General features: G+C 31.5%; 1 protein-coding gene across 2 annotated transcripts; it reads right to left on the bottom strand.

Annotated features, from left to right (window-relative positions):
- Positions 1–9,420: 9,420 nt before the first annotated feature.
- On the bottom strand, positions 9,421–22,912 carry LOC143046316 (uncharacterized). 2 transcript variants are annotated; one of them, XM_076219420.1, is made up of 6 exons: positions 22,797–22,912; positions 18,221–19,543; positions 17,155–17,346; positions 16,080–16,199; positions 15,422–15,588; positions 9,421–15,091 (listed from the first exon to the last, which is right to left on the bottom strand). In XM_076219420.1, the coding sequence occupies exons 1-6, from the start codon at positions 22,873–22,875 to the stop codon at positions 15,032–15,034; spliced, it is 1,941 nt and encodes a 646-aa protein (XP_076075535.1). In that variant the 5' UTR covers positions 22,876–22,912; the 3' UTR covers positions 9,421–15,031. The 2 variants fall into 2 exon arrangements, with proteins under 2 accessions (XP_076075535.1, XP_076075534.1); XM_076219419.1 differs by having other exon boundaries at positions 9,421–14,989.
- Between the last annotated feature and the right edge of the window lie 583 nt (positions 22,913–23,495).

The raw sequence follows: 23,495 nt of genomic DNA, 5'->3' as shown, positions 1-23,495 counted from the left end.
GGAAAAATGTCAATTAATTTTTTAGCTGATAAAAAAACAAATTTGGGTCAAAGTCCATATATATAAAATATGTAAATTAATGTATTTTTCTTTTGCAATTGATATAATTGTTTCAGTACAAAATTATGAATTGCCACAGGGAAAATTTTAATATAAGTAGTACAACAAAGTAATAGCATTTCACACATATTTCGAATATATCAATAGAATATAAGTTTAAACGATATGAACCATGTTTCTTCAATGCAAATTACTGCTTTATAAAGTCGATGAACAATGCAAAAAATCATATTACAAATTATTAACTTTTATAATATGTAAATAAAAGTTAGGATAACTTACGTCAAATGACTAAATTGAGGTATGCTTGGAGATTGCACTCTTTAATACAAACTAGATGGCATCATTATTTTGCGAATAACTGTTTTCTAAATTGGGGTATGCTTGGAGCTTGCACTCTTTTGTTTTTTAATAAAAACTAGATGGCATTATTATTTTGCGAATAACTGTGTTTTCAAATACGATTAATAAAAAGCGTCGTCCCTTTATTCAGAGTTGTTTATTAATATAATCCTATACGTACTTTACAATTGCATATACTAGAAGAGGTGGAAATTACCAAATGAAAAATGAATATCCAAACAGTAAGTCGAAGACAAAGTGACAACACCTTTACCAATAATGTAAAATGACCAAAAGGAAACACCATTTAAAAAAAAATCCTGAAAAAACTTAAGCTATACATCTGCGTCGTTAGGTTCGTGTAGTTACACGTGTGTATTGTGAGACTTTCTACTCATATTAGCTAAGGCAGGAAAGGCAGATACATGATTTGTATTTGTTTTGGTTATACATGGACAATCAAATTGGTGTGACCTTCTCTTCGGTCCTGTAAAACATGTTAAAGGGGATAAAAAATGATTACGAAGATGTTATTCTCTAACCAGAATAGCAGGTCGTTCATGTTAGTGAAATTATGCTTAATAAAGGCAACAGTATGTAGTATACCGCTGTTCAAAATTCATAAATCGATTGAGAGAATACAAAACCGGGTAACACATCAACTATAAGTGGAAAAAAACAGAAAGCAAACGACAATGCGACATACATAATAACGAACTATTTGATAACAACTGCCATTTTCCTAAATTGGTACAGGACGTATTAAGAAAACATGGTGGGTTGAATCTGTTTTTGTGGCTAGCCAAACCTCGCGTTAACACGTGCATTAAACAAATACAGCTGTATCCAACCGACTCCTGTAGCTTGCTTTTCGGTAACGCAGCAAATACAAGCATCGGGTCAATTAGTCATTGATTTGATCCGGTCGAACTGAATCGAACCAAAAGAAATATCGCAGACAGGCACTCCATCACAGGACCGCAGAGAAGGTAATCCCAATTTGATTGCCCATGTATGACTAGTAAAAAACTATTTACATTAGGTATTATTTGTCTCTAATGTTATACAAACTGTTAGTTATATCACTTATCATTATTTACTCATTTATTTAAAATGCGATGACACACATTTGGGCTAAAAAAAAGAACAACATATGAACGTCAAAGTTGATAATTATATACAATTATAACTATTATAAATAATCTGTATATGTATACATAGAAGTGCTACAACCTTTATTAAGATGATATCTAAATGCCATCAGGACATAATTTCAATAGAATCAGCATAATCAGAAGATGATACCATCTCCTGTTTAGCTTGTAGTTTTGCGAATAATAAAAAAAATAAAAGATAATATAAAATATTCATAGCCTCTCTAATATGGAGCAATAGTCCGAAAAGAATTTTAGAGACATATAGATTACACTCCAGTGGCGGCAACGCCGACGACGGCGTTTCAAATTTGTATTAAGCTTCATATTTCAGAAGGTAGAAGACCTGGATGCTTCATTCCTTTTAAACAGATACGGAGTTTCCATATGTCATACTCACTCATCAAGAGTAATATCATAACTTTATCTTATATGTGTTCCTTGTACTGCCTACGTGTCCATCAGATATGGTTCACCTGAACTCGGCATCACTGCATGGATCAGTAAACAAAGTTAAAGATACGTGGTAAAGTCCATATAATGAGGTCAACTGTATTTCGTGAATAAAATGATTGTAACGTGCATGTGACCGACTGGCAGGCTTCATCTGACCTTCACCTTAATTTCATGGTTCATAAGACAATGATTAGTTTTTATGGTTATGTCTATTTCTAATATACTATATTAAGCCACTATGCTTGAAGTATGGAATGAATGTGATGGGTTCATGTCTGTCTGGCAATATTCATCTGACATGCCATCGTTTTCATTGCGCTTTGTAAAATGTTAAGAATTTGGGATTTGGTCTATTTCTTAGATACTATAAGCAGTAGGTCAATTCTATTTGGTGTATGGACAGATTTTAAGGTGCTAATTTTTGTCTGTCTTACAGAGTTCATATGACTTTGATCTTATTTCATAGTTTATTGATCAATGATAAGTTCTTTTTATCGTAATTTTGTCAGTTTATCAAATACTATAAGAATAGATAAAAGATATTTGGTGCATAGAATGGTTGTAATGTGTTCATGTTTGTTCTGTCTGAAAGGGTTCATATGACATTGACATCATTTTTAGAATTTCAAATGTGACGTCACTATGTGCGTTGATGCTTTGGCTAACTCAGCTGTGTTTTCGTATGTGCTGGATTAGGTTGTTTTATGTAATGTGTCCGTTTTTAACTGTAGTTAGTCACCACTTCAGTTTTATCATGCATATCTATTATATAGTAATTTTTTTATAAAATTTACTATTTGCAAAAGTATGAATCATTTTTAAATAAAAAGGATGTTCTTATCCCAGCCAGAAAACCCTAGCCGTGTTGAGCACAACTCTTTGGAACATTTAGTCCTCGGTGCTCTTCAACTTTGTACTTGTTTTGGCTTTCGAAATTTTTTTCATCCGAGCGTCACTGGTTGGTCTTGTATGGACGAGGCGCACGTCTGGCGTTAAACCTGGTAACTTTTGTTAGCTATTTTTTGTGTGTTTCCCTGTCCTATATGTTCTCCCATTTAGTTGTATTGTTTTCTTGTCATGTAATGTTGTCATTTTAATGTTATATTTAACATTGCCATAAAAGCGGGTGGTTTGGCATGCCATAAAACCAGGTTCAACCCATCATTTGTTTCTTAAAATGTCCTGTACTAAGTCAGGAAAATGGTCATTGTTATATATTATAGTTTGTTTCTGTGTGTGTTACATTTTAATGTTGTGTTTCTGTTGTGTCGTTGTTCTCTTATGTTTGATGCGTTTCCCTCAGTATTAGTTTGTAACCCGGATTTTTTTTCTTTTTCGATTTATGAGTTTCGAACAGCGGTATACTACTGTTGCCTTTATTCATTCATGGTTCATTGGTCCATGTTAAGATTTTGTGGTTTGATTTGTTTCTCATACATGTACTATTTGCTATAGGACCAATGCATTTGGTGTATGGAATGATTGAAAGATGAACGTGTCTGTCTGGCATGTGACCTAATTATTATAGAACATTGACAATGAAGACTTTAATTGAGTTTATAAAACGCAGGTAATTTATATTGATATTTAAGATAGGAAAAATCATTATTTAGAATCTAATAGTTGTATATCAAAGGTACCAGGATTAAAATTTAGTACGCCAGACGTGCGTTTCGTCTACATAAGACTCATCAGTGACGTTCATATCAAAATATTTATAAAGCCAAACAGGAACAAAGTTGAAGAGCATTGAGGATCCGAAAATCCAAAAGTTGTGTCAAATACAGCTAACGTAATTTATGCCTGGGATAAGAAAATCCTTAGTCTTTCGAAATTTTTTCTAACATCATTAAAGTTGTACATTTCAACAATAACACATTATACGCTTAGTCCGTTTCCCCATGAACTCTAAATGTACTTTATGTGTAGATTTCACCATGAACCCATTAAGTACTTTGTTTGTACATTTCAGCATTAACACATTATGTACTTTTTTTGTACATTTCACCGTTAACACATCATGTTCGTTGTTTGTACATTTAACCATAAACACATTATGTACTTTTTTGTACATTTCATCATTAACACATCATGTTCGTTGTTTGTACATTTCACCATGAACACATTATGTACTTTTTTTGTACATTTCACCATTAACACATCATGTTCGTTGTTTGTACATTTCACCATAAACACATTATGTACTTTTTTGTACATTTCAGCATTAACACATCATGTACATTCTGTGTACATTTCACCATGACCACATCATGTACATTGTTTGAACATTTCACCATGAACACGTTATGTACTTTGTTTGTTCATTCCACCATGAACACATCATGTACGTTGCTTGTACATTTTACCATTAACACATTATGTGCTTTGTTTGTACATTTCACCATTAACACATTGTGGACTTTGTCCGAACATTTCACCGTTAACACATGATGTACTTTGTTTGTACATTTCACCATTAACACATTATGTACGTTGTTTGTACATTTCACCATGAACACATCATGCACGTTGTTTGTACATTTCACCATGAACACAGTATATACATTGTTTGAACATTTCACCATTAACACATTATGTACGTTGTTTGTACATTTCACCATGAACACATTATGATGTACTTTGTTTGTTCATTTCTCAATTAACACATCATGTACATTGTTTGTACATTTCATCATTAACACAATATATTCATTGTTTGAACATTTCACCATTAACACATCATGTAATTTGTTTGTACATTTCACAATTAACACATCATATAGGTTGTTTGTGCATTTCACCATTACCACATTATGCACATTGTTTGTACATTTCACCATGAACACATTATGTACTTTTTTTGTACATTTCACCATTAAAACATCATGTTCGTTGTTTGTACATTTCACCATAAACACATTATGTACTTTTTTTGTACATTTCACCATTAAAACATCATGTTCGTTGTTTGTACATTTCACCCTTAACACATTATGTACGTTGTTTGTACATTTCACCATGAACACATCATGCACGTTGTTTGTACATTTTACCATGAACACAGTATATACATTGTTTGAACATTTCACCATTAACACATTATGTACGTTGTTTGTACATTTCACCATGAACACATTATGATGTACTTTGTTTGTTCATTTCTCAATTAACACATCATGTATATTGTTTGTACATTTCATCATTAACACAGTATATTCATTGTTTGAACATTTCACCATTAACACATCATGTAATTTGTTTGTACATTTTACAATTAACACATCATATAGGTTGTTTGTATATTTCACCATTACCACATTATGCACATTGTTTGTACATTTCACCATGAACACATTATGTACTTTTTTTGTACATTTCACCATTAAAACAACATGTTCGTTGTTTGTACATTTCACCATAAACACATTATGTACTTTTTTGTACATTTCATCATTAACACATCATGTACATTGTTTGAACATTTCACCATTAACACATTATGTACTTTGTTTGTTCATTCCACCATGAACACATCATGTACGTTACTTGTACATTTTACCATTAACACATTATGTGCTTTGTTTGTACATTTCACCATTAACACATTATGGACTTTGTTCGAACATTTCACCGTTAACACATGATGTACTTTGTTTGTACATTTCACCATTAACACAATATGTACGTTGTTTGTACATTTCACCATGAACACATTATGCACGTTGTTTGTACATTTCACCATGAACACAGTATATACATTGTTTGAACATTTCACCATTAACACATTATGTACTCTGTTTGTACATTTCACCATGAACACATTATGGACGTTGTTTGTACATTTCACCATGAACACAGTATGTACATTGTTTGAACATTTCGCCATTAACACATTATGTACTTTGTTTGTTCATTTCTCAATTAACACATCATGTACATTGTTTGTACATTTCATCATTAACACAGTATATTCATTGTTTGAACATTTCACCATTAACACATCATGTAATTTGTTTGTACATTTCACAATTAACACATCATATAGGTTGTTTGTACATTTCACCATTAACACATTATGCACATTGTTTGTACATTTCACCATTGATGTACTTTGTTTGTATATTTCACCATTTACATTACATTCCACCATGAACACATTATGGACGTTGTTTGTACATTTCACCGTTAACACATGATGTACTTTGTTTGTACATTTCACCATGAACACATTATGTACGTTGTTTATACATTTCACCGTTAACACATGATGTACTTTGTTTGTACATTTCACCATTAACACATTATGTACGTTGTTTGTATATTTCACCATGAACACATTATGCACGTTTTTTGTACATTTCACCATGAACACAGTATATACATTGTTTGAACATTTCACCATTAACACATTATGTACTTTGTTTGTACATTTCACCATTAACACATCATGCAGGTTGTTTGTATATTTCAACATTAACACATTATGTGCGTTGTTTGTACATTTCACCATTAACACATTATTTAGGTTGTTTGTACATTTGACCATGACCACATTATGCATTTTGTTTGTACATTTCACCATTAACACATTATGAACATTGTTTGAACATTTCATCATTACCACAATATGTACATTGTTTGTACATTTCACCATTTACACATTTGTGCTTTGTTTGTACATTTCACCATTAACACATTATGTACTTTGTTTGTACATTTAACCATTAACACCTCATGTACGTTGTTTGTACATTTCACCATGAACACATTATGTCCGTTGTTTGTACATTTCACCATACACACATTATGTGCGTTGTCTGTACATTTCACCATTAACATATTATGTGCGTTGTTTGTACATTTCACCATTAACAGATAATGTAGATTTTTTGTACATTTCACCATAAACACATTATGTACTTTGTTTGAGCATTTCACCATGACCAGATTATGTAGTTTGTTTTTACATTTTACTAGTAACACAGGATGTTCTTAATTTAATATTACCATTAGCACAGCAAACACTTTTTTGTGCATTTTACCATTTACATAGCCTATATTTTTTTGTGTATATATTTACCAATAACACATCATACAATTTGTTTGTATATATTACCATTAACACAACATGTACTTTGTTTGTACATATAACATTAACACAGCATACACTTTGTGTGTTAATATAGCCTTTAACAAAGCATATACTTTGTTTGTACACATTACCAGTATCCCATTAAGTACTTTGTGTGTACACATTACCATTATCCCATTAAGGTTCATGTGGACCCTATGGCTAAAATGGCCGTATTTTCACCTCAAAATTTACTCTGAGTACAGGCAAACCTGTGCATCTGGAAAAGTTTTAAGGCATAGCATGCCCTAGATAAATAGAATTCAAATGCAATGTATGATTTAGAAAATTCATAACTTAACTGGATTTTGCCGTACACTTTTTTTCGTCCCTGCAGAAGATGATAAAATTAACAAACAGTTGAGTTTACCTTGATATGGTCCACTCAGGTACACAGTTTAAATAACCAATTATTGTCAGGTATCTATTGTCCATCTCATGCCCATGTCAAGCAATACAGCTCACTTCAATTATTACCTGTGGGGAAGTTCTCAAACCTGTTTCCCAACTTAGTTTATTTTGGCACCTTCTGGAGGAATGAAAAAAAGTGCACGGCAAAATCCTGGTACGTTTTTATTTTTCTAAAACATAAAACATATTTGAAATCTATTTATCTAGGGCATGCTATGCCTGATTTTTTTTACAGATGCGCAGATTTGTCTGTACTCAGAGTAAATTTTGAGGTGAAAATACGGCCATTTTAGCCATAGGGTCCACAGGAACCTTAAGTACTTTGTGTGTACACATTACCATTAACACAGCATGTAATTTGTGTGTACACAATATCATTAACACAGTATGTACTTTGTGTGTACACATTACCATAAACACAGCATGTACTTTGTGGGTCCACATTATTATAAACATAGCATGAACTTTAATGTATACATTACCATTTACACGACATGTACTTTGTGTGTACACATTACCATTAACACAGCATGTAATTTGTGTGTACACAATATGATTAAGACAGTATGTACTTTGTGTGTTCACATTACCATTAACACAGCATGTACTGTGTGTGCACACATTACCATTTACACAAATAAGTAGCCTTAGGCAATTGCAAATACTCTTAGATCAGTCTTTTATGTCTTTTGTCTTTTAAGTGAATTGTTAATTGTTAACCTTTACTTAAGTAGTTGTCGTTGTTTGTCGCTTGTCATATTTGTATTTCATTTAGTATTTTGTCCTAAATTAGGTTTTTATTTGTGTTACTTACATTGTTCCACATAATATTGTCATATTGGGGTCTTTTATAGCTGACTATATGGTAATCGTCTTGCTTATTGTTGAAGGCCTTATAATGACATAATCTGCTTAAATTCAATTTGAAAGATGTCTAATAATCACATTTCCTTATTTCATCATATAATGACAAACATATGGTTATATCTAATCTTGATCTAGAGCAGACACAATCACAATATCATTTTAACAAATTCTACTGACAGAGTTATGTTCGTGGCAAAGCATGTCACTGTACTGGACTATATCAGTCACGCTTCCAGCCTTTGACCTATTCTCAAAATGATAAGTGGAATAGCAACAAACGTCGGCTACAAAATTAGGTTCAGCATATCCTCGGATTGAACCTTTGATCTTCAATGGAAACAAGTTCGATTAAATGCCTTTTAACGTGCCTATCCACTTTGCAAAGTTGTCTTACACAAAAAAGGGATAATGTATACCCCAGCTTCTAAATAACCTGATATAATCTTGACACACGTTTCCAAACAATTTTACACCAGTTTTTAAATATCTTATCACCAGCCAGTGTCTTGACTACTTTAAACCAGTTTCTCCACATTTTTACGCCAGCAATTTCTAGACATCTTTACACCACTTTCGATAATTTAACACGTTTCCAAACATCAATACACCAGCCGGTTTCTAGACAATTTTACACCAGTTTTGAAACATCTTTACACCAGCCAGTTTCTTGACAATTTTACACCAGTTTCTAAACATCTTTAGACCAGCCAGTTTCTTGACACTTTTACACCAGTTTCGAAACATCTTTACACCAGCGAGTTTCTTGACAATTTTACACCAGTTTCGAAACATCTTTATTACAGCCAGATGCTGAACAGTAAATAAAATATACGACGACTTCTAAGGGAGAGACACTTAAAAGAGGAATTTCATGAACATCCAAAAAGGTCATGCTTTTAAGGACTGTCTGCTTGTATATACTATCAGCTTATGTGAGCTAACTCAAATTTACCATTTAAAATGTATATAAACAGTGGTCATAAACAAATAAACAAAAACAACAAAATTAAATTTTATTGCACCTCATTTTGCTGTTAACAAAAGACCTTTGTGATCCAGCCAGTCACAGAGGTTATGAAACACTTCTTCTCTTTCTCTCTTATATTCATCACTTCACATTACATTAATCATAAGTACCAGTTAGACAGTAAAATATTGTAAATCTATTTTGGAGACAATTCATGTATGTAACAGTTGGGGTTAAATTTTTTTCAAGTACACTATAAAGGATTTTTTTCTATTTAACACTTGAATTCGTAAAAGATTTGCCTTGACATGTTATTGCTGTTTTTTTTAAAGTCAAATAAATATTCAATGCATAAACTCAAACTGTTTCATATAAAGTAGACTTTTAAACAATGTGTAACAATATCAAAACTTATCTGTACTTCTACATATTTTTTTCTTGACATAGTTATCGTTATTTAATATTTAAGAAGTAGTAGCCCATGTCAAGAACACTAGAATGAACTGTGTCATTTATCTAAATACTACAGTTCACTCATCATAGACTGATTAATGATTGATGGTTGCTTAATGTCCAGTGGCAAATATGTCATGCATGTAAATAATGAAACTCAGCTTCATGAATCATGAATATAAAATTCATAAATCTTGGTTTACATTCTAATTTATAATCAAACAATGTCACATTAGTCGACTCAAAACTAACTGTATATTCAGAAAATATTGTGTGCATTTAAAGGGGCATTAGCTGTCAAATTCATGTCCCCAATTTGACTCAAATTCTCATATTCTATTTATAACTATGTAAAACATTTTATCAAACTATCAAAGGTCTAAAATAAACAATTTACAGGACGTGGTCTCAAAAATATTTAGCTTTGTTTATTGTGTATTTTAGTCTAGACACCATCTTATTAAATATTGAGTTGACCTCCTATGACCATATAAGCGATGTAAACATAAACATAGATATAAATAGATTAAGCAACTAGTGCATTTGGATTTTGATAGATCTCTTAAATTTCATTTTATAGATTAAAACAAGGATTTGTATAGTCTAACAATTCAAATCCTTGATTAAAATATATGTATATAATTGACTTTACCTGTATAAGAATGACTTTTTTGTGGATCGAATCAGTGAATCCGACTTTCAATGTTAACATTCTTTTGCTTCAAATAACCGTACATGGACAATGCATGCGTTATTCTATCTCTTTGTAGGGGTTAAATTGAAGTTCACATGAATAAGGATTTAATGAGGTCGAATTATTCACTTGCAAGTGAATACTTCATAATCAATGTTTCTTTGCTTAATTTGACAAAAATGAACAATTCTAGCTGGTAAAAGTGAATTATTATTTTACTATTTCACTTTCATTAATGATTGAACAACAAAAAAAATCATACTTTAGATTTTTTATATATCTCGTAGCTAGTGCCCCTTTAATATTGTGATTGTGTCATTTTAGACATAAATGTGATTTTAATCTTTGTGATTTCAAGAAAAATCTTCTTAAATTCGTATAAAAATATTCAAAAAGCGAATTTAAATTATATTAAAAATCTCGTAATAATTTCTGAATTTACAGTAAATCTTTTCAATGAACCTTCTCAATAAACATATAAATGGTATAAATATATTCACAAGATTTGATCATACACCTTAATATATAGATAATACTGCCCTTTTGCATAGATAAATTCAATGAAAAGCACCCTGGCCTGCTATATATATATTAATACTGTAAAAATATGATTTTGTGAAAATATTGATAGATTTCAACATAGGGAATAATTCTTTTGGCTATAATATTAGAGCATATATATATAGTGTATCAACTTGTATTAGAAAATGTAATTGCTGAAACAACATCTCGTTCGATTTGAAACATTTGTTCATATTTAAATAAACTTCTCTCTATAATAGGGACTAGTAATTTACTATATAATAACTACAACTCTTGTGTGTAATATGTATATATAATGGCACTCTCAAAGAAAGCTGCAAATCTTAGAAAATGGCACATTTTAAGGACGTTTGATACATTTCATAGATATAAGAAGATGTGGTATAAGTGCCAATGAGACAACTATCCATCCAAGTCACAATTTATAAAAGTAAACCAATATAGGTCAATGTATGGTCTTCAACACAGAGCCTTGGCTAACACCAGACAGCAATCTATAAAGGGCCCTAAAAGTTTATGTTTATATGAGAAATAATGACCTTACAAACACAATTGACAAAAAATATTGAGTTAAAAATAGCTAAAAAAGCAAATCCAGATCCTTTTCAATTAAAATCTATCATTATGTCGAAAATATTTAATTTTTCACTCCTAGTCTGAATCTTTTTAACAAAGAACATAATAAAAGAAAATAACAAAAAGATATATATATTTTTTTATATATATGAGTATTATATGATGAAAGCTAACAATACATGCATATTTAATGTGTCACAAGAAGATAAATATTTTTAAATTGTAGATTTCCTTACACCTTGATCATAAAATATCACAAAAATACATAGTGAAATTGACTGTATAATGATAATGATTGTGATTATTAATGATAAATAATGATACCATCTATAGATTATTCCCTCAATATATATGTAATAAGTGTCTTCAAAATATAAAACATAAAATAAGTGCAAGAAAAAAAAACAAGTGCTAAACTCTATCAATAAATAACAACAAAAATATAAGTAATAAAATACATTACTCAACAGTAGAATTATAGTAGCTTAGTCATAAAAAAAAACATGTATTAATAGCCACCTACCCTTGTATAGCTAAATAGGATAAGTTTGACAGGCACTTCCATGTAGAAATCAGTGCAAATTTATAAAATAAGTACTGCTGTTTGCAAACTTAAATTTCACAACAATATTGGTTTAAGAATCTCTTATCTTTTCATCTAAAATTATTCAAAATGGCATAATTTCTTTATTATTGTGCAACTTATATCATTAATCACCTGAGTAATATGTTGGGATAAAACTAGAACTACTATATTTCTACTGAAATACAACATGTACATCACAATCCATGTTCCCAATACAATGTACCTAAATTCTATCATTATTAAATAACCAATGATGAATCAATAACTTACAATTATTAATAAACACATGCTGAATGGTGGCTTGGAATCATTCATGAATCTTATTTATGATTCTGTCGCTTTGTGATTAGCTTCATGAAAAGATACTCAATCAACCCTGACTAGAAAACAATGACAACATTGTAATACATTATAAGACAACATTGTAATACATTATAAGACAACATTGTAATACATTATAAGACAACATTGTAATACATTATAAGACAACATTGTAATACATTATAAGACAACATTGTAATACATTATAAGACAACATTGTAATACATTATAAGACAACATTGTAAAAAGTAAAATCACAAAAATACTGAACTTAGAGGAAGATCAATAGGGAAAGTCCATAATCACATGGCAAAATCAAATAACAAAACGCATCAAAAACGAATGGACAAGAACTGTCATATTCTGTAATACATTATAAGACAACATTGTAATACATTATAAGACAACATTGTAATACATTATAAGACAACATTGTAATACATTATAAGTAAAAAAATATCACTCACTCATCAACTGCATCTTCCAATGCATTTTTTTTGCAGAGCTTATTGCAGTAAGAAGTGATTTTGATAAAGACAACCTTTGGTTTATTGCAATTTCATCACAATTAAGATTTATATCTAAAATTTAACTCCTTCATTGTCTATATTTATGCTTCAAGGGTAATATTTTCACAAGGAACAAGAGTCCAATCTGAATAAAATAGAGAGCCAATGTTCATTTTTACTTTAAATAATCAGAAAACACTCTGTTATACTTTTCGTTCTGATAACTGGTCCGAGTACACAGTTATCGTCCCTTGATTTTCGTTGTCCACGAATATAGTCCCTAGTGTGGACAGTGTGTTACTTGTCAATTTTTTTTATACCCCTTCCAAATTTATTTATTTATGTTTTATGCCTCAAGTAACAAGAAGGGGGATAAAATTACACTGTAAAAAAATTTGATTCATGAATTGTAATGTAAAGTAGTGATTTGGTCCAGTTGAAAAAGGTAAAAAATTAGCATTTCGGAAGCTGTCAAAAGATTTCAAGACCCCCTTCAAATAAAATTGTCCATATTTTGAGTTAGAGCTGATGAAGTTTTCTATAATTTTGATATAATTTGTCCCAAAAGTAGTACAACACACTGTAAAATTATTATGGAGAAAGCGCAGGTGGAATTTTTTTTATTTCCATTTATTGTCTAAAGGAAATGCACTACGAAATAACTGTGTACTCGGACCAACTATTGCATTAGTCAATGAAATTTTTATTTTTGAATTTTTGCAAGTGTGTAACATTACAATAAAACCAGAGGACCCTGAAATCTTATTAAAACACAGAATAGAACCAGAATTCAGAAATCAGAGTGTTGTCAGATCCTTGCTTAACCACAAGTCCACATGCCCAGGCTTGTAAAATTGCTTTGGTCTTGTAAAATTCTTCTCTACAAGCAAACAGAGTTCAACTAGAAATTTTGTAAAATTAAGCTTCAGGCTTGTGGATTCAAAACTTAATGGTCTTAACTGTCCTTGTAAAATGGACACAGTAATATCAATTAGATTGACTTAAGTCTACCAAAATAAAATATCCAACAAACAATAGGCTGTAAATCCAGCAATTATTTAAAGGTGTCCATTAATGCAACTTGATGAGTCATTTTTGAAATAGTAAGAACTCACATTTTGATATCTGATTTGATATTTTGATATCTGTAAGAAACTTTTCTTAAAATCACAATTATCAAATAATATAGCATTTTTGTTCAGTCTTCAAAAATTGCAATAATAAATACATGCAAACAATTCTGAATTCACAGTGTAAAGGAACCCAAGTGATACTTGCAGACCTTAAAATGTTAACTTATAACAATAAAATATGAGATCTATAATGATTTTAAAATTCTTTGTTAATTTTGTTTTATTTGATTAATTTTAAGAAAGCTGGCTTGTCATGTTTTAGATTTTTAGTCAGATTTTACGGAATCCTCTGGATTTATCCATTTGAATGCCTTGAAAAAATTTGCACGGTGACCCCCGTTTTTCTTTTTGTGAATCTTTTACATGTATAATGATAAGCCATCTGTAAAAGACTTATAAAATCTTAATCATTTTTTAACAGTTTTGAGAACTTCAACTTGTCAATGGTAAAGCTTTGAAAAGTTAATTATTTTGAAACATTTGAAACTGAGAGGCGAACTCCCTGAAGTACAAATGTATTGTTTATCTCAGTCAAAAAACTAATAATCTCAGGAAAGCAATCCTAAAGGAATAATAAGCATACAATGATATAATTGCACAGATTGTTTTACTCTATCACTTAGATAAACAAGTATACAGAAAAAATATCAAAATTAAGTAGTTCCTTACTCCTTTTGGCAGAAGAATAAATAATTAAGTATACATATTTTTCATGAGACTTTTTCCTTCTTCAGCAGAAACAGATGGTCTCCTGTGTCTGGTTCTTGATCCATATAGAAGTCCACACTGAAATCATAAACAATATGGTGATTAATACTCCCTCCAACATCAATACGCAACAGATTTTGATGATGATCGATATCGTCTTCCAAGTCCAAACCATCTCGACTGAAAAGTATAAAATAAACGTCTGAAAATATGAGACCAAACTAAACTGAATTTTAAACAGTTCCTACTGTCTTCATAGTATAACAGCAAATGTTTTATCAGGTTTTGTAAAAAAGGGTAAATCTCAAAATGAAAAGGAAATAAATGTATTTTTTCTTACTTCATAATGACAGAAAACCATTGCAGTTTATTCAAAATTAGATCAGGAATTTTCATGGTATTTTGGAAAAAATGTTTTGTATGTTCATTAAAGAATTTTGGTTAAAAATATTAGAAACTTTTGGAAATTTTGACAAATTGGGAGAGAACTTAACCTATTTATAGACTTACCCTTGGTCGATGTTGTGTAAACAAGACAAACAAGATAAGAAACAAAAGTGTCACAAATAGAACCCAGCTATAGAATCCCATTAATTTGGTCTCGTCTGCTACGGGACTTCTATAATTCTTTGTTACAAACTTGTCTTTTATCAAAGGATGCTTGTTAAACATTGGTTCTGAAAGAAGATAAAAATATAAACAATCAACATTTGATTAAACTGCTTATGGAATCATTTAGATAGGTGTTTGTTGGATTGGTTGTTGATAGTTAGTCATCATCTAATATGTATCACTTCACCATCTTACAGCTATAGGAACTCGTATAAATTTTCACATTTCAACATAAAAAAAATGCCTGAACGAAAGTCAGGAATATGACAGTTGTTGTCCATTTGTCTGATGTGTTTGAGCTTTTGGTTACCATCTTATTTGGGACCTTCTGTTTTCAATTTTCTTTGAAGTTCAGTATTTATGTGATTTTACTTTTTTCAGCAAAAAAAAATAAAACCCTTTACTTGTGATTTATATTTTTGCTGGTTTAATTTCATGTAGTGATTTACGCTTACACTATCAAAGGTGGTAGTTGTGAGATGGTATCTATGCAATGCAGACATAGAAAATCAATAAGTTGTTCTGATAACTGCCATTACTATATAAAAACTATTACCATCCCAGAAGTCTCCTGTTTTATCAGCAACACTGTTAAAATCATCTTCATCAAAATAACCACCATCCTCCGGACCATCAATGACTTTCTTAGTATCCTCTATAAAATCGTTGTTTTCATCTACAATATCCATTTAAAAACAAAAATATAAGTTCCAGTGGTTTAGATAATGTTTTCAATTTTGAATAATATACACATGTTTGCCTATACTGTAAGTTAAATATCTTTTTAGCTAATTTGAGTTTTGCAAATTTTGTAAGACGATAACTGTAATTTATACTATCTTATACAATTCAATATAGACAGATATTAAATCATTATTTTTAAATACTGGAGCATGGCAAACCTGGTAGATCAGGACAATGTCTGATAAAATGTTAACCTCCCCCATTTTCTTTTAACCTAACTTTTGACCTTAACAGCCTTACATTATCCCCATCCATATTAACTCTTGTATACTTCAGTCTGAACAGCAGGGTGTAGACATACACTAAGATCTTTTATCTGTGTGGCTTTGTGTTAGATATATTGTGTTAGTTGTTCTCATTATGAACCTGCTGAACATGCATGTAATTGAGTGGTTGTCGTTTTTTGCTATTTCTAATACTAGTTTGTCAATTATTGTTTTGCATAGTTTGTTCTCATGTTGTACTGTTACACCACTGTGCCAGGTTAAGGGGAAGGTTTGATGCCTACAAACCAGTTTAACCACACCACATGTTGTATATGCCTTTCCCAAGTTATAATTAGGAGCTTGTACAAATTCAGTGGTACATAAATAAGGTGTATAGTTTTCTTGGTTGATTTTATAGCTGAATATGTGGTTTGGGGTTTGCTCATGTTAAAAGTTAAACAGTGACCTTTAGTTGTTAATTTCTGTGTCATTTGGTCTCTTGTGTAGAGTTCTCTCATTGCAACTTGCAATCATACCACAATTTCTTATTTTCATACTGACATTTTTGTTCCTAGACATCCAGGTCATATACCAACCAATCAACCATTAACAGCACCAGGGTTGGGGAAACTAAATGTAATTCTACTACATGCAGCAATTTTCAGTAACTACAATACATACTTTCTAGCTCTTCTTCATTATTATCTACATTTAAATCTATAGTTTTCTCCCATGGGTCTGGATCTGTATCATCCCACACATCTTTATTTTCCTCAACCAAACTATCATCATCAGTTTTTTGGTCATTAGATGGATCAGAATCTTGATCTTTATCCCACTCAACTAAATAATCATCATTATCCATTGTATTTTCTGTAAAAAAGAAGACAAAGATTATGAAGATAATGTTCAGGTTGAAGGGGGGTATCATTTTCATTTGGAATTTTACTTCTTGTAAAAATTTCTAACCATGATTATGAATAATTGATAAAAATTAAACTCAATTGTAATTCAGAGAGCATGGATAATATCCAATATGTAAATACTTCCTAAATTACACTACAAATTAATGTTGTTTTGTTATATCAATGTTTCTTATGTGTTTCGTTAGACATATTTAGTACTACAGTACTAACCAGGTTTACTTTTGACATTGACAAAATCTAATAAAGCAAAACACTGTTTGTAACACTTGTTAAAACTTTAGGGGACAAAACCTAATGTATAATTTACCCACACAGTTGCAAGACTGATTGCAGCAGGCTCATACATGTCATAATGGCATTTAAAATGAGCAACAGTTAAAGTTCATATACATGTTCCTAAATTCATAACTTAAGCTAACTAACTATTATACATATTTTTAGGGGCCAGCTGAAGGACACCTACGGGTGCGGGAATTCTCGCTACATTGAAGACCCATTGGTTGCCTTCGGCTGTTGTTTGCTCTATGGTCGAGTGGTTGTCGCTTTGACATATTCACCATTTCCTTTCTCAATTTTATTCTGATTGTTTTTTTTTATTATGTAGTTTTAAAAACCATTTGTTAGACATATAAGTGATCATTTTCTAGATAGCATTTGTTTGAAATTAATTATCAGCTTAAAGCTTTTGTTTTGTGCTAATTTAACATTGATTATAATATAATCTATTTCCAGACTAAATTAAGTCAAACAGAGAGTATTTTATGCATAGCATAAAATATGGTTTTGTAATTTGTTACATTTTGTCTTACTGTACATATTACCTGTTGTACTGATTATTGGTTGTACTGTAGTTCTGTAGCTAAACTCTGATCTATTCAATATCTGCTGTTGTGTTGTTCTATAATTAGATTCTTGTTGTCTGGAGTCCAGCTGTATTGGTGTCACACTGGTATCCTGTTTTGGTGTTGTGACTGGAATTAATTGCTGTTTTGTTTCTTTTTGTTCAATATTATTTTCATTTTGTTTCATTTCTTGATCAAAGTTCTGTGATTGTTCATGATACAAAGATTTTACTTCCTGGTTAGTTTCCTGATTAACTGGCTGTACATCTATCTGTGTCAATATTGATGTATTTTGTGTATTGACATTTGATGTTTGTAATTTGCCTGTCTCTTGTTGAGATTGAGGTATACGCTGCGACCCCTCCTTTTGGGATAGAAATACTTGTTGAGATTGATCTATTGCTGGAGCAACCTGCTGCTGAAACTGACTTTCATGCTGAAGAGAATGAGACACCAGTTGTTGTGAAGGGGTTTCCTGTTGTTGTGAAGGAACTGCCGGTTTTAGTGATGGTGTTGCCTGTTGTAGTGAAGGGGTTTCCTGTCTTTGTGAAGGAACTTTCTGTTTTAGCGAAGGTGTTTCCTCTTTTAGTGAAGGAACTGATGGTTTTAGTGACGGAGTTGCCTCTTGTTTTGAAGGTTTTTCCTGTTTTTGTGAAGGAACTGCTGGTTTAAGTGATGGTGTTGCCTTTTGAAGTGAAGGGGTTTCCTGTTTTTGAGAAGGAACTGCTTGTTTTTGTGAAGGAACTATTGGTTTAAGAGAGGGAGTTGCCTGTTGTAGTGAAGGGGTTTCCTGTTTTTGTACAGTAATTGACTGCTGTTGTGACGAAGTTGTCTGCTTTTGCTTGGCAGTTGCCTGCTGTTGTGAAAGAGTTGTCAGTTTTTGTAAAGGGATCACTTTTTGAGAAGGGGTCACTTCTTTAAGAGATTTGGTTGGTTGTTCAGACTGATTTCCTAGCTTTTGATCTAACACATTTTGATGCTGACTAGTCAACATTTGTTGAGGTTGAGCTCCTTGTGAGTAGCTTGTCTGCAGAGATTTATCTTGTGGTTGAAACTGAGTATCCTGTTGCTTAGGAATATCAAGTTGCTGTACTGGGTTTACTTTTGTCTGGGGCTGATTTGGTTGTTGCTGTGCTCCATGCTGCTCTGACAAATTCACCTCTTTATGTGTAATAGTCTGATTGTTATGTACATTTCTGATGTCTGTATTTGGGACTGGTTGTATAATCTGAAGATTTTGTTGCTTTTCAGCTTCTAATTGATCTCCTCCAGTTTGTTTTTCACCTTGGAGACTGCTGACCTCTATAACATAAAATTTTAATGCTATTTAACAATTACTTTAAAAACTAACAAATAAAAAAGACCACATCATCCACAGACCATTTTAGATATATATAAATAGCAATCAGTTTCTATTTTATTCTACCAACAAAGGTCAATAGTATTGTTTTTAAAGCTAAAAATCAAGACATAAATTTCAAACAAAGACATACAACAGACAACAATCAACACAAAGTCAAGATATTCTTATATTATATTATGCAGAACCTAATTTGGTTGTTAAAATAAGTATTAAAATTGAGAATGGAAATGGGGAATGTGTCAAAGAGACAACAACCCGACCAAATAAAAAACAACAGCAGAAGGTCACCAACAGGTCTTCAATGTAGCGAGAAATTCCCGCACCCGGAGGTGTATATATATATATCAGTCTTACATGCACATTAGTGTGTACCTACCTCCTACTTTTCGCTTTAAACCATAAAACTTTTAAACACACAACATAAACATTGACAAAACTGCACATGGCCAGTGCAGCTTCCAAGACAATCCAGCAAATTCATTGCACATGATCTCATTTCTGGTGGTCGGGAAGAGAAGTGCATAACTGAAGACTGTGGTTTTTAAAAAGATAAATCAAAATGTATTATCTGAAATAACCCTATTTTTTTGCCAAAATCCCGTAAAATAAATGTTAGCATCAGTCAGGCAATCTGTAATATTAGAAAACTATTACTAATTGAATGGCTTCAATATACTACTTAACATAAAATTATGCTCTTACTTCATAGACAATGATAGAGTACCAGATGTCCTACCACAAAGTAATTAAGTTTGTTTGATTCATGAGGGGGGATAGGACCATTATCGGGACGCACAGATCAGGTGTTTTTAAGCTCAGGATTTCTGGATTGACCCTTTCGGGATCCGGAAATTCTTTATTTTGAATTTCGTGACCACCGGATTTCTTAAATTTAAGCCAGGGATTTCAGGATTTCATGTTTTTAAGCCCAGATTTCGGGATCAGTACCCCTCCTACCCCACTCATTTATCTGATTAAGTTTAGACTGTGCATGTATCAGTTTACACCTTATCACTATTCCTCTGCATACACCTAATGGCTATTAGTCCACCATTACTGGACATCACATGTAGAGTGGGGCGCTCATATTCGCCGTGGACACAATTTCGCCGTTTTAAGATTTTGAGGTGTAAAATCGTCAACGGATGGTTGAAATGGAAGAAATATACCGTTAAATTATATTTTTATAACAAATATGATTATTTTTGAAAATGAGACTTAATTTCGGCACTTACGGCAAAGGACCGAAAAATGGACAACGATTTTCAGCCAATTTTCTGAATGACAAAAACGACTTCAAAGAAGCATTCCTTAGTAATTCTTTGACTGAATGCCCTAAATTTCAGTTTTTTTTAAAACCTTTCAAATGTCTGCTATTTGGATATCAGAATTCAAACCAAATTTTGAAGCATTAGACAAAAGTAAATTAGAAAAAACACAAAACTCCATATTTAAAAACATACTTGGGGTTCATGGAAAGTCTTCCAATCTAGCAGTGCGGTGTGAATTGGGCACTTTACCCATTAGCATTAAATGTTATCAACTTATGTTTAAATATTATGAGCGTCTCAGTAATATTGGTGAACGGTCTGGTGGTCCGCATGAAATTCTCAAAGCTGCTTTTGAAGTGGACAAAACTCTCACAAATAAAGAAAATTCATGGTCTTATAAACTATCTGAATTAATGAAATATATTGGAATATCCTTTAACAAGCATTGTAATATTAATTTCAAACAGAAACTAGAAGATTTTTACAAAAATAAAATTATTTTTGAACTCTCTAAGATAAAAGATGGAAACTGTGGTAAACTTTTATTTTTTAGTAAAATTTATACTAAATTTAAACAACAAGAATATTTAAATTTTAATATTCCTAAATACCTTAGAAAAAAACTAACTAAATTAAGAATAAGTGCACACTCATTAGCAATAGAAACTGGGAGGTATGCAAGACCAAAAATACCATCTAATGAGAGATTTTGTAAATTTTGCACAGAAAAAATTGAAAATGAGATTCATTTCTTGATTGAATGTCCGCAATATAAAAACATTAGATCTAAATATAAAATAAATGATATTAATTCAAATAATTTGGATGAAAATTTTACCAAAATGTTAAATCCTATGTCTGAAAAGGAATTAAAATCTATTTGTATGTATATTGAAGAAGCTCTTGATTTGAGAGACCACCATACCGTTTCATCAGATAATAATCTTTTACAGTAGTTTGTGCATATACATATATATATATATAAATATCTTGTATTGTGTGTTTTAAGTAAATATACGAAAATCTATAATAATACTGAAATATAAGTCTATGGTATCAATATCAGTCTATAATGTATTTGTATACATAGAATTGGCTCATGACTTGTTACATGAATCTTTATTTCATTTATATGTTGTTTTAATATTATAATTGTCTGTATTTGGATCACGCCTCTATTGTGCTCTTTCCAATAAAATATTGAATTGAATTGAATTGCTATTTGTCTATAATGAAATTTATTCAATAAATATTGTTTAAAGATGCAGTTATTTGGTTTTATATAGACATGTAAAACCGGCGAATATGTGTCCCCCGTTGACAAAAAAATAGGTAATTTCAAACACCCTTTAATCCAACTTTTCAGAAGATTTTACTCAAAACAAACACGTTTTCAAGCTAAAAATATTTTGCATTTGAAGTTTATCTTCGAACAGAAATATCAGTATACTTCAAAAACATAAAGACCTAAACATAAACTGAAGAAAACATGGAAAGATATGGCGAAAATGATCACCCCACTCTAGGTCCTGTAAAATTTTGATGACAAAATATCTGACGCCATTAAGGAAAAGTGATTGTTGTATGACGACAATAGTTCAACAGGGACAGATTCTTGAGTCAGCTGGGAATATGATAAGGTGTATAACTGGACATCATAAAGTTCCAATAAAATATCTGACGCCACAATGGCGTATATGAAGTAAAAAGTTCAAGCGGAACAGATTCTCTGGTTATGCTGGACAGTTTTCCAAATAGCGATAAGGTGTATACATGTATGTTCAGTTGTCCTCATATGTCGTGATATGAGTCATTGTCACAGACGTTTTTTTTTGGTCATTCAGACTCGTTGGGTTGCTGTCTCATCAATACTCATTAGAATATACACCCTTTGATTCTTTTGTTTTTTTCATATCATTACCATTCTCTTCATTGATAATTTCTCTACATTCATTGAGTTTGAGAACAAGAAATATAACTAAAATCAACCACGTCTTCATATCGATATTCTTTGATTTGTATTTTCAATGTGATTTGTCTGTTTGTTTATTTACGTTTTATAAAACATTTGCACGACCTCGAGTGACGTCGTCGGTTTTCTTTTCGGAAACGATTGCACAGGGGAAGTAACTTTTTTGTTTACGTTGAAAAGAGCGCGTATCGTCTGAACTGAATTTGAGTGAGTGATCACAGACTTTATCCAATCAATATCAGGACGAAAAGAATATATGTGTTTTATTTTTATTGGTAAAACTGATTATGTTGCCCCTATCTTCAATTCAATGTTGTGACCACAAGCCCAAGAACTCTTGTCACTTCGGCACCTGCCCATGTCACATCGGCACCGTCTTCAAATCGAGACCAGATTATAATTTTCGGCAACCTTAATAAATTATGTCTTTCAACTCAGTGTTTATAAACAAAACAATGCCCGTGAGTTGTGGTGCGTATCAGAAGTTTCATTGACAATACAGCACTTTATTGCTATAAATTTAGAAATCTGTGATGCTTGACCGGTTAATCTATGCCATTTAAACTTATGATGTCATACAACAATACTTAAACTTTGGATGTAACACATCTTCTGATTTGCTGACGTAATTTTGTTATCAGCCCATAG

Source organism: Mytilus galloprovincialis, chromosome 9 (assembly GCF_965363235.1).
Source record: "Mytilus galloprovincialis chromosome 9, xbMytGall1.hap1.1, whole genome shotgun sequence".
In the NCBI taxonomy this organism is placed as follows: Eukaryota; Metazoa; Mollusca; class Bivalvia; order Mytilida; family Mytilidae; genus Mytilus; species Mytilus galloprovincialis.
This window is presented reverse-complemented; position numbering and strand designations above follow the sequence as displayed.